The sequence below is a fragment of the Bactrocera tryoni genome, chromosome 4 (assembly GCF_016617805.1).
Source record: "Bactrocera tryoni isolate S06 chromosome 4, CSIRO_BtryS06_freeze2, whole genome shotgun sequence".
NCBI lineage: Eukaryota > Metazoa > Arthropoda > Insecta > Diptera > Tephritidae > Bactrocera > Bactrocera tryoni.
In genome coordinates this window covers 68,318,013-68,330,657 of record NC_052502.1, presented here as the reverse complement: position 1 = coordinate 68,330,657, position 12,645 = coordinate 68,318,013, and the positions used below count along the sequence as shown (strand labels likewise).

The 12,645-nt window shown below is 42.1% G+C and overlaps 1 protein-coding gene across 1 annotated transcript; it reads right to left on the bottom strand.

Moving 5' to 3' along the window:
* Positions 1-11,136: 11,136 nt before the first annotated feature.
* Positions 11,137-12,516, bottom strand: LOC120773982. Its single transcript, XM_040103238.1, has 2 exons — positions 12,264-12,516; positions 11,137-12,199 (listed from the first exon to the last, which is right to left on the bottom strand). The coding sequence occupies exons 1-2, from the start codon at positions 12,337-12,339 to the stop codon at positions 11,211-11,213; spliced, it is 1,065 nt and encodes a 354-aa protein (XP_039959172.1). The 5' UTR covers positions 12,340-12,516; the 3' UTR covers positions 11,137-11,210.
* Positions 12,517-12,645: the final 129 nt, after the last annotated feature.

The window sequence follows — 12,645 nt, the reverse complement described above, 5'->3', positions numbered from 1 at the left end:
CATCCTCCACGATAAGAAATCACCTTGTTTAAAACTTTGTTTGGTATCGAACGGCTCGGCGAGGTCTTTCCCCTCCCAAATGTAAAAAATTGAGAAGTTGATCCAGCAAGTAGTTTCGGAGATAAGAGGGTATGATCGGCTTGAAATTTTCACGATTTTTAGCCACTCTGTAGTGTAAATTTTTTCTATTTTTTTGGTCAAAAATCAATTTCGATCATTATCATAGTGATTATAATAAAAATAAAAAAAAACTTAAAATCCACCACTGTGCACCTCAAGTCCAAAGTGTTGCAAAAGCAGTCGATCTGCCGTTTCTGTTGGCGCACAGCAAGTAGCTGACACTGTATTTGTCTCGTTCGCACCTGGGGCAAGACTTCAAATCACTTTGCCACAAATTACCTGTTTTAGCCACAAGCGTTCATACAGGTATGTATTGCCGACATCTAACATATGCACATCTCTATGTAAGTAAATCAGCTGTATTATTTGTCATTGTTAGTGCTGTGTTGCACATTTGCCTGTTTTTTTGCTGCTTTCTTTTGGCTTTGACTGGAAAATATGCAATACAGCTTTGAATTAGCGGCGAATTTGGGTCAAACGCTTGCTTTGCCACTCTGAAAGCCTGCTTTAGCGTCTAGGGCAAGTTCCTAGAATGGTTCGTTTGTTCGTTGCGCATTCGTTTCAATCGTATTTCGCTCATTTGCTTGTGATGTGTGTATGTGTTTCTCGGCTCATCACAGCTGGCCAATTTATTTATCAATGCACCGAGCACGAGTGGAGTTTATGTGTTTTTTTCGGAGTTTTTACTTCGTTTTTACTGTTAAAAATAACTGTTAATAAAGCCTAATTATTTTTTGTACTAAAGTACATTTAATGGGTCTGAAAACAGTATTGCAACGGTAGAATGGAAAATAGAAGCGTTTGGGTGTGTCAGAGTAAAAATTTCTGATAACTGTGTACGTACCATAATTTCGGATTCCGGCCTAACAGACCCTCGTGAAAGAGGCATTCCCAAAGCCTAGGTCAATAGCCGTCATGTCAATATAATTTTTTTTCTACACTCAAATATGTTTCAAGAAGCCAGAAAAAAGAAAATGCCTTTTTCTTACTTCCAGAATAAATTCTAACAATTAGGCTCTAGCCTGCCTTCTTCAATCTTGGGAAAAATAATTCAAGCTGCAGAATTAAATAGAGGAGGTACCATTTTATGGTGGGGTGTACAGCTGATGGCGTACGCCGATAATATTGATATCATTGAGGTCAACAACTGCGCAGTTAGTTCTGCTTTCTCCAGAATGGATAGGGAAGCTAAGCAAATGCGTCTGTTAGTGAAATTTGTCCTGACATCTAACAAACAGTCATCACACTCGTGTCTTAGATCCCACGTCACTGTTGACAGTCATAAAAGTCGACTAAGTGTTAAAAGAACAAACCCGAGGTAGTTAGTTTTGCTCCCAGCGCCTTCATTACCATAGATTTCGCTCCGCTTTCGAAGATTGTATCAAAACTTTCAAAAGAATACAAAAAAAATAGCATATTTTATTGCATGTGTACATACATATGTATGTACTATAACTACATATGTATGTATTTATATTTCGTTTCTCTTCTACAGGCTTCTTGGGGCTTTAGATCTAAGAGAAATAACCCAACTAGCACTGGTGCTTGGTGTCAAAATATTGTGTCATGTGGGAATAAGGTGTATGTGATGGACCAGGTACCTACTATTAATTCAGCCATTCGACGAAGCAGTAGATGCTGGGATCTTCCAAAAGGTCTAAAACTGTTAAACCAATGCGACTATGCACCAGCTTTCACACTAATGATTAATGGTAAAACGCCTCGACCTAACTAAAATAATACGCTTTTCTGACCAACTGGTCCAAAAAGGCAACGAAATCTCCCTTTCATCAATTTTCTAGACAGTGATTGGGTTCATATAATTAGTCCCAAGCATAAACAAATCGCAGATTCAGATTTGTTCCTCTCCTTTCTTCATCCCCAACAACAACAGCAGGTCTGTCGCTGTTGCCGACTACGGAAATCGGCAGTGTTGCATAGCGGCCGCAGTATGCGACGCCGGCAGGCACTCAACAAGCGGCGTACACCGGCGCTACTTTTTCATAATTTCGCGCGTAAAATCCACCCGAAGCTGACAGGCGACCAGCGCGCCTAGCAAGCAAAATGGTAGTTGTGCAAAGCGCGCCAAATCATATGATTGGCCCAACACAGTTTCTGCTGGTTAACTACGGTAATAGCATAGCATAGCAATAGTGGTTGTTCTGTTGCTGTCGTTTATATGTCGCGTTCAACGAACACACCCCCTTACGATGAGCGCGCGTGGCGAACTCAACTGACGAGTGTGCACGTTGCCTCACACACAAGGGCATGTGTGTGTCGCGCCACACAGCGTGATTGTTGGCCGCCGGCATGTTAGCGACAGTGACGCTGTATATCAGCACTTCAGCAGACCACCTGGTTGGTCTGCCAGTCAACCGACGTGCCCAAACGCCTGCCTGCTCACAAGAGCGGCGCGTCGTGACTGGCGAACGCGAAAACATCGCGTCATGTGAGTCACTAAATGAATAGGCGCACAAACTGGCACAGCTAGCCGACGTGGCGTATATAAAAACCGACGCTAAGCGGTCATCACATAAGTGCGAGCGAGCGCAATAGTTGTTGAGTCGGAAATGTGCCCATTCGTACATGATGGCGTCGACAACGTGAGCGGCCGCCACCAGCGATGTTACGTTGCGCCATAGCGCCTGCAAGCAGCCAGACAGCTGTTGTGCACAACATAGCAGCGTTGTGTTATAGCATAACATAGAGTTTCGGATGCTAGCTAATGCGGTTTGTTATTTGCGAATTTCGGCTTGTTGCTGCGGCTGCCAGCCAAGTAAACACGCGTTGCTGCCGTTGACGGTGGTCGTACACGTTGGCGTTGCGTTATTTCTTTCCAGTATCGTCGTCGTCAATGCTTCTTCTTCAACGGTCAGTGCTGACTAGAAATCGCGTCATGTGAGTCACTAACGTCACAGGGCGCCAGTAACAGGCAGCTAGCGTGCGTTCACTGTTGGTGAATAACCATAATTTGCGGATGCCTATCATAGCTGTACGCACATATATGTACATATGTATGTGGGTTGTAAAAAAGGTGGCAAATACGTGGTGAGTCCATGAGTAGTCGCAAAGGTACTCGTGGCTGAAAGCCGTTATTGATATTCCTATAAGGAACAAATTGTTCCTGGTCATCTCTTCCGCTGGGTTTTATGTTATGCAACCAATCAATCTCCTATAATTCCTAAAAATATTAGTTTGGGTTTAATTAATATTGGATATATCGCGGGGACAACTTGTTTTCTAGCGAGTTTATCGGAGTTCTTATGTATGTATGTAAGTATGTACATATATGTGTATCTATGTTTTTTATACATACATATATGCATATTTCTGTTTCTACAAAATCGTGTATGAAGTATGAGTCGGCAGTGGTCCCTTCCAATAAACATTTGTTAACAGTACAAAAGCCAGTACACGCTTTCTATGCGGCTGATGCGCTGATCACTCACATGACGAGTTTCGGTTAGCACTAGCGATACCGATTGATTAAACTAGTTCAGAGTAATTCACCATAAAACTCCGATAATAATACTTTAAATTTAATAGGCACACACTGAAGATTAAATGAGCGCTGGAAAGTGCGGAAATCCGATTACATACAATATTAGTATTAAGAATGCAAATTGGACAGATATGAAGACTTTTGGGCCGCTTTTACTGATTACTGGGTACTTTGAATATATTTCGTGAAAATTTATGCACCTCACTCGTTCATAAAAATTTCTCATTGCAAATATTGCCTCTCGGTCTTCCACTGCTTCTTCTTCCACTCTGCCGCTACTTGTTCGTCATTGTGATTGGTTTTATCGGTATAGTATCGGTTAGCGCTAGCTGAAAGTCGTCATGTGAGTGATTAGGGCAGCAGCCGTTTAGAAACTGTCACTGAATTGAGTTAATTTTTAAAGCTGCTCGTTGGAAGTGGTACGTAACACACACACACACATACACGAACACGTCGCTACGTTTACAGTTTTTGTCAGCTGTGGTGCGCCATTTGCTGCGGTGTTAGCGGTTGAATAGAAATCGCGTCATTTGAGTCACTAGCGCAACGGGCGCGCAGAGACGGCGGCTGGCATTTTTCTGCTTACGTGCATTCGAGTAAACCGCCGTTAAGAAGAGAAATATATTTTGAGTACATTTTGTTTTTAGAATTCGAATGTGTAGCAAGTTATTCCAAGAGGCACATTAATAATTCCAATTGGAATGCCCACAAATGCTTAGACACATATTTATGTATGTATGTATATCAACAGCTATTACAGCTGATTTGGTACTGCTGGTGAACGTTGCATTCTTATTGAAATAAAAAAGCTTTTTGGCAGACCCGAAAATGAAGTCTTCTTGCTTTACTAATAACAATTAAGACAGCACTTTGCAAACTAAAGCACAAAAAGTGTCTATATTTTGCATAACTAGAATTGAAACAAAAATTTTGTAGTAAATTTGAATTATACAATGTTTCGCGCAATGAATTCGTTGTTCTCTAGCCACTAGGCACATCTGAATGTGCAAGAGCTTACTGCGGAAAGCTTTCCTGTTAATTTAACTGCACAAGCAGCCGGACACATTGCATACAAACAGAAAAGAAACAAAAGGAAAGTGTTTACCGAGAGAGATGAAGCATTTATTGTTCGGGAAGCTAAGAAAAATCCTCATCTCAGTGCTCCAAAACTGACCGATATACTTAGTTCGAAACCAACTACTTAAATATCCATGTGAACTCCGCAACAGTAAGAAGAGTCCTCAGCAGCACGGTTTTAATGGGCGGATGCCTCGAAACAAACCATTTATTAGCCAGAAAAACCGATAGAAGCGTCTGGAGTTTGCGAAGAAGTACATGTATGTATGTACATATGTACTATAAGCTATAAATATTATTTTTTAACACTTTCGAGGATTGGAAAAGCGTTGACACAAGTCTATTGGGGCCAAAAGGGATTACTTCGAAGGAGACGACAAGTAGGTTTGGAAGCATAAATTAAGAATTTTAAAATTATGGACAAATTCTTATTATTTTTGGCTCATGTAATACATGTACAAGCGATAATGAGAGCAAGTGAAGCGCGTTATTCGCCTAACAAGCGACTTAATGTTTAACAAGTTGCAACGAATGTACACCTGCATGTATGTGTATGTGGCACAGAATCCACCCCTAACCCATCCACACACCGTGCGACAGTTGTGATTTGCATTTCTCTCCCATGCACCTTGCACAAACACCTGCCGCTCATGGCGAGAGCAGTGCGCTAACAAACACCAACGCAGACTATTACAGCAGCGAAGACTAAAAATTAAAGGATGCTTAAAAAATTCTAATGTAACCTATACGTATTTATAAAAGCTTACACCACCCTCTGGACGCCCATTTTTTCATAATCTCAGGGTTGAAAGAAATTTAGATTTTTCTTGTTGCGCTCGATAAGAATTTCACAACACTGCCTGCGGCAGGACTTTTGCTGTTCGCCTCATCTTCAACTGCCCGCAAAGCTGTGCCACCGAGTTGGCGTCGCCAAATGGTAGCAATCACCAGCGCCACTGCGAGTCAGTCAAGCTAACCAGCTAACCAGTGAGCCAACAAACAACAAGTGCCAACCGAATGAACGGCCACACATATGGCCATAGCCGGAATTGTCTTGCTGTATCGCTGGCACATGTGTGGGCCGGCATAGTCGATGCCAATCGAAAATCGCTGACGTGCGCATGGCATGCCATACAACACATACACAAACACACAGCAGAGGAACCAAGCACATTGCTTTGCTTCTTGTGTATTTTGGCCCAGAGCGCCAGGCAACAACGGTGTGCAACGCAACTGGCACAGTGGCGAGCAAACGATACCGTTAACACTTTCGTTTTCTTGTTCCTACCACTGGCTGGCCGCTAAATAGGCGTTCAGAAGCGCGTAACACGCCAGAAGCGTTGGCGACGAAACGCTAAAAACGGTTGTCGTCGCTGTAATTGACGTATCAAATGTGACAGTCAGCTGTTATATAGCGTGTATGCATGCACTGGTTGCCAGCGGTTGCAAGCATGGGACAATGTGCGCCATGTATGTATATACTACGCTTGCCTAGCGCTGACAGACGGTACCACAGTTTGTCGCTCGAGTTTGCAGATGCGGCAGCCAACAACAACGACTTGCCCTCGCTTACACGACAATGCGCAATGGCAATGTCCTTGTATGAAAAACGGTTTTGGGCAACAGGCGAACAGCAAACGCAGCACAGCGCCGCTGAGTGAAAACATACAAGACTTCGTGCGCTGCAGTGCAAATAAAACGCGCGCAATTTGTCAGTTGCGTTTGTTGACCGCGTGCACGAGCGCGACAGCTATATAGTGCGGTTATGCTATTTCGGCGCACTCTCGCAACCAGACGCTGGCAATGGCTTCCGCAAACTATACATTTTCACATTCACAGCACACAACTGGTTTTGTGGTTACATATTCGTTCGTATTTAGTTGCGCTGCGTTGCTCTTTCGCACATTTCATTATCTCCCATCACATAACCTCACAATATTTTGGCGGGCGTTGCTCTGTGATTCTGCAAACAGCAAACGGTCACATTGCATATGCAACAACAAATTGCTGTTATGTGAAAAGGGGAAGTATATTGAAATGTTACAATAACAAAGCAGCTACTGGCGCTTACTGTTTTCCTGCTGAAAAATCGACTGACTAGGCCCCTGAATTCGTGTGTCATGAGCGACAACAACAAAACGGTAGAGTCTTGTGTATCGTCGGCCATACACAGTGGCTCGTTTGCTTTAAAAACAGCTGTTTGTGGCAATCGACAGCTACACTGTTAGACAAAAGTTTTCGTTTCATGAGCTCCACGTTCTTTTAGACAGAGCGAGGACGTAAGTATGTATGTATATTATTTTTTATACCCCGAAGAGCGTAGATTATGTTTGCCACGAAGTTTGGAAACACCAGAGACCCTATAAAATATAAGCCATATAAAAAGATCAGCATGATGACCTATGTTGATTTAGCCATTTCCGTCCGACTCTCTGTAAATATGCGAATTAGGTTCTCAGTTTCTGACATGTCAACCTCTATGTGTTGCTTATGCTGACGTTTTCAACATTTCCAACTAAAAATTTTGTCAGTTGGTAATTCTCGCAGTCAGAAAGTTTATAAGTCCTTCAGTACAATATTTTATTTTATGGTATTAAAGTGTCTAAAACTCGAAATATTGGAGTAATATTGATTTTCAACAACACCGTGACTTTTCTATGAAATATTAGTGTGAAATTAATACACAATTTTTAATTTTTCCTCAATATTCGGTCGGGTTTAGGCCCAAATTGTACTTTGTGGAAAAATTTACTAAGGCTATTTTGTACTTGCCGATCTTAGGTTAGATATTTGAGATAAAAGTTCTTGGGCAGATAAAATCCGTGTCCATTACGGTAACATAGAACCGACTGTTCCGCAATTGCACATACCAAGTCATAGAATTGTCGGCCTATAGGCAATCACGACAAAAAAATCCAATTTGGTTTTCGAATTATAATCAGCAGTTCAATGGACTAATGGAGTATTCCTGAACCATAGAGAAGTCAGAAAGCTCCTAATTTATGTGAGAGAACGCGATTTTAAACCCGCTTTCATAGAGGAATGGATTACGATGTTGTTTAAACTGATACAGCCAGGACCCTAGCGAGAAAACCGGGCCCGGGGCGAAGTTTTGGAAAAAAAAATTTGCAAATAAATGTTGCGAGCACCGGGCCATCCAGCGAGCTTCGTGCACGGCAGGAAATGTCTTGCCCCGATCTTCAACCCGCTCTCTTTCACAGGTTACAACAATAACAACGGTAGAAATAAGTTAGCCTTAGGCCAAATAAGTATTTGCGATTGCTCTACACCTTCTTCACCGCCGTCGGGTATAACTAAACTCAGTGGGGTTAACGGCACTTACTAGGTCCATCTGCATACATACATACATATGTTTGTATGTATTTATATGTGTACATACATATGTAGGTGTGTATGCCAATAATATCTGTGAGTTTAACGGTCTTGCGATCTGTCTGTCCGTTTTAATTAACTTGGCGTCGCAGGTCTCACTTCTCATCCTGCTGTCCAACCAACAGTAGCATCAAATAATATACATACATACATACATATGTATGTAAGCCATACACAAACCGTTATACGTGCAACTCGTTTAGCATTCCCCCTTATGCCATCGTAGGCCGCCCACCCACAACTTAACCACTTTTGCCAATTAGTGAAAATTCTAAAAATGTTTCTTCATTAGCAAAAATTTCGACCTACACTTTTGCCAGCGACTCTTCTTCTAACCTATTACACTAACATCATCTTAATTAAAATCCTGGCACAAGCATTTTGTCTGCCATTAAAATGTAGCCGCACGCACAGCCACACGGACGCACATAATTAAACTTATATATGTACATACATACATACAACTATGTGTGCATGTATGTATATGTACAGCCATGCGTGTGTTTGAATGTGTACAACGCCGCCGAACTCATGGCCGACCGAAATTGTACTCAGTAACTCCCTTAACGGCCCACTCGGTTGCACCAAAGCAATAACAACAATAACTTCATAGTCACACACACTTACACATACACATAACTAAAGTTGACAGTGCACAACAATAACATGTTACCGTTGTTGCCTGTGTCACTGCAGCCGTCGCTCCCCAACGGTTTTTCCTTTTTATTTCATTTTATTTCGCCACAAAAGGCGGCTTTTAATTGCTTAATTGGAATTGTGTGCTAATTTGTGCGCCAGACTCGAGAGATATTGTGTGTATGCATGTTTGTGTACTTGCTAGCACTGGCGCTGTGGCACTCAGCGCCCGTCCTCTGCCATTTTGGCTGTTAGTTGCTGTGCGTGGGAGGTTTGGCCTAAAAGAACCAACAAAACTGGCGACTGACTGGCTGCAGAGTTCCTTAACTGTTAATGGATAGCACGAGTTCGTAGTCTCCATATCGCGCCATCTCATTCTTTCACTGGAATGCAGGCCAACCACTGTCCGTTATAGGGCTCGACCAACTAGCTGGCGTATTATGTATAATATACGATGCCTTGCCGTACCTGCCTTATGTCATATACATATGTACATATACATACATGCATATATGAATATGTATGTATGTACATATGTACACTCGTTTGTAGGTACCAAAGGCGCTAATTAGCGGTTTCGTGTTACTTCCATTAGTGAGTACCGAGCCGGGAAACTGTATGCTGGGACTACTGTTGGGGTGCGAACAAGCTAGTATGTTTGTGCGATGAAACTAAAATAAAATTATATATGTATGTATGTATGCATTTGGAACAAAAGACACAACCTTTAAAATGATTATCTAAAATACTTCGATACTTACATACACACTGCTAAGACAGCCGTTCCCATAACAGTCGGCTCTACGTAACCAGAATGGTGCCGACCTTACTATAGTAAAAACAAGAAAGTTTGGCGCAAAACTGCCACTCAGAAAAAGGGGTACAGTTCACTGGGCCCCCTGAGCACTTTGAGCCCGGGAGGAATTTTCCCTGACGTGCCCCCTCTACCACTACCCTGACTGTCTACGTAACCGTAAGGATCAGTAATAGTTTCCGACTAAATATTGTCACTTAGGCAGCAACCCCCAACCTATTACGATTTTTGTTTTCAGCTGCTACAGCAACAATAGCAACCACTTTGCAGTTATTTCAAACATACTCATCTGAAATACAATTTCCTCTGATTCAGACCCGGCGATAAACCATGTTTTCTGGATTTACTGCGCATTGATGACTCGCTAAGTATTTCCTAAACAGCCGGTTCTACATTACCGAAATTGAGCTGGGTTTACACCGACCAGGCACAATCTACGCTTAATTTCCTTAGTGGTCAAACACTTACCTAAGGCGTTTACCTGTGTAAAAAAAAAATTCACACCCTCTGTGGAGTGACCGTGTCAGCATAGGTAGGCAGGGCTTAATGAATTCCCAGTTCTAATTTTTCTCATAGGCAGTTTCTCTGCAACAAAAGAGCGAGACAGAAACTGTGAAGCGTGTGACTAATTAAAATCTTATGCATTATTTGTGTAATAGCGTACAAAATTGCTTGTACCTCCTACACAAAGGAATAAACGTAAAACAAAAACAAATTGTAGTGCCTAACACAAAACAATTGATTTAACCAACCTCAATGTCATCCAACAAAGAAGAAAGCAAATTATAACAAACACGCACACTTTGCTACACATACATACATATATGTAAGTATGACATGCATATGTTCGTAAACAAATAAGGAAGTCGGCTTGTATGTGCATGTCCCAACAGCTGACTGGCTGCGCGTAAACAATCCCACCACCAATGTTATCAGCAATCAAGTGACAACAATAGCAAAAATTTTCAGCCCAAATGGCAGGCTTTGGTCTCAATTAAAACGTTTCGGTCACGTTTTTCCCCGCCCATCCTTATGGCGCTTAATATAAACATTTAATTTCTTAACGACGTTTTGTCTACCATGGTGTACTGCAGAGTTGTTGTAAAATGTACGCATATGAGCAGACATTTGAGCTTGCTTCCCTGCAGGGGTTGTGACAACGTGTAGCCGGCCGGCTGGCCGTTAAAGGTTGAAGTGAAATGGCGGAACGGCAATGCCGACGAACACACCCAAGGTCGGCATCCACCACGCCCTAGATACGCCTCAAATTCATCAAATGTAGCAGGAGCACAGAAATTTATGCAGCCCAACGCCAACGCAGGTACGGAAATCCGTGAGAGAGAGAGAGCAGTGATAAAGCAGTAATTGAGCGCTGTGGACTGTGAATGGGCAGGGCTGGGCATGTAAATAATGAAAGAACCCTAAAACAGAGTGGCAATTTAATATTAAACAGTTACAAATCGACGACGCCTCCTGTTTGTTTTTGTTGTTCATACATTTGCTGCAGAGGGTTGTGCATTAATACCGTTAAAGCACAATGTGTTTGTAAATACAACCGTTTTACAAAGCTTAGTAATAAAAGGCAAAAGATTAATTTCAAATATTTAATATGTGACACCATTGTATTATTTTATTTAATGATATTTGTAATTAGTTAATACAAAATGTTTAATCCTCGCTACCACTTCGCACATCTGCATGTTTTTCACGTTCTTTTCCCACATCTTTGGTGGCGCCTTTTGATTTCTTTTGCTCATCACCGCCACCTGTAGCCAAGCCATCGGACCACTTACCGCGCGGTATATCTGAGTAAGAGCTGGGATCCATGGGATCTGCCGGTTCAGCATCACTTCGTCCACGATGCCTGCGACTAGCGCCATGTTCACGTTCCTTATCACGGTCACGTCTTTGTTTTGCTATCGTGCGGTCTAAATCACGTGATTTCTGTTTGCGTTGTGGTGCTGCTGTAGTTACCGCTGTACTCTCCTGTAAGCTGGGAAAATCCTGCTTTGGCAAAGTTGGAGAGCGGGGTCGCATTGACGAACTTATGATTTCGTCTATTTCACGTTGATGTCGTGCAAGTTCTGTTTCTTGTGCATCATCACTATCGTCTGCGTGCTGTTCACCGTCACTACCGCCACCACCTTCTCCGCCAGCAGCCTCTTCTAATTGTCGACGAAAAACGGCAGCACTTTTCGTAACCTGCGATTTTGGATGTGTAGGTGGTAACCAGGAAACCAAATTTTCGGCAACACTATAGAAATAATAACTGGCACAGCCAGGATCATAACGTTCGGCCCAGCCTTTGGGCAGCGGGTATTTGCGGCGTAAACGTTTATAGCGCCTCATATATTCACGGCTAGGTTCAGTTTTGCCATCACCCCAACGATTGACACAAAACAGCGTACATTTGTGCCATATATTGTATTTATTCGGACAACCGCGATGTCCGGTGGTAGAATTGGCCTCACCCATGCGCTCTTTCATGCGTTCCAGCCAGAAATTCTCCTCAACACGTTTGCTGCCCGCATCGGTGTCATATAATGGCGGATATTGATATTCTTCATGCGCACCTGCACGCTGTTCATCAGTATCCATTTCATCATAATCTTCGGCAATAACTTCTTCATTTTCCACTGGCACTGCCAACGGTGCATCTGTTTGATAAACAAAATTAATTAAAAAAAAATCAATTATTTTTATACTTAAATGCATACTAACCCGGTTCCTTTGTTTTCGATTTTTGTACAAGTCCTCGTTGTGCCAGGCGTTGAAGTAATGCTGGTGGTAAACTCATATTAATGAATACTTTAGTAGTGTTTACTTTTTTGGGCGATAAATGTTATTGTGTTTAGATTAAATTACGAAGTGAAGATAATTGCTGTAATGCGAAGCAATATAAACTTTTTCAAAACACTTTGGTTTTTACTTTACAGCTGTTTGGTGAACTGTCATTTCGACTTAAAAGGCTTTTGACAGGTAAATGACCGTGGGTGTGTTCAGTGCTTGTTGTTGAGAGCCGTAGGGTTGCATTTTCTGTAATTATTTTTTACTAGTTCTTCAACATATTTTGAGGATAAAATTTTATAATATATATATATAT

Bases quoted from the DNA above. Each gene is read 5' to 3' on its own strand.
- LOC120773982 (XM_040103238.1), bottom strand. From the start codon at position 12,339: ATGAGTTTACCACCAGCATTACTTCAACGCCTGGCACAACGAGGACTT. The intron at 12,200-12,263 runs GTTAGTATGCAT...TTTATCAAACAG, and splicing joins ATCGAAAACAAAGGAACCGG to ATGCACCGTTGGCAGTGCCA.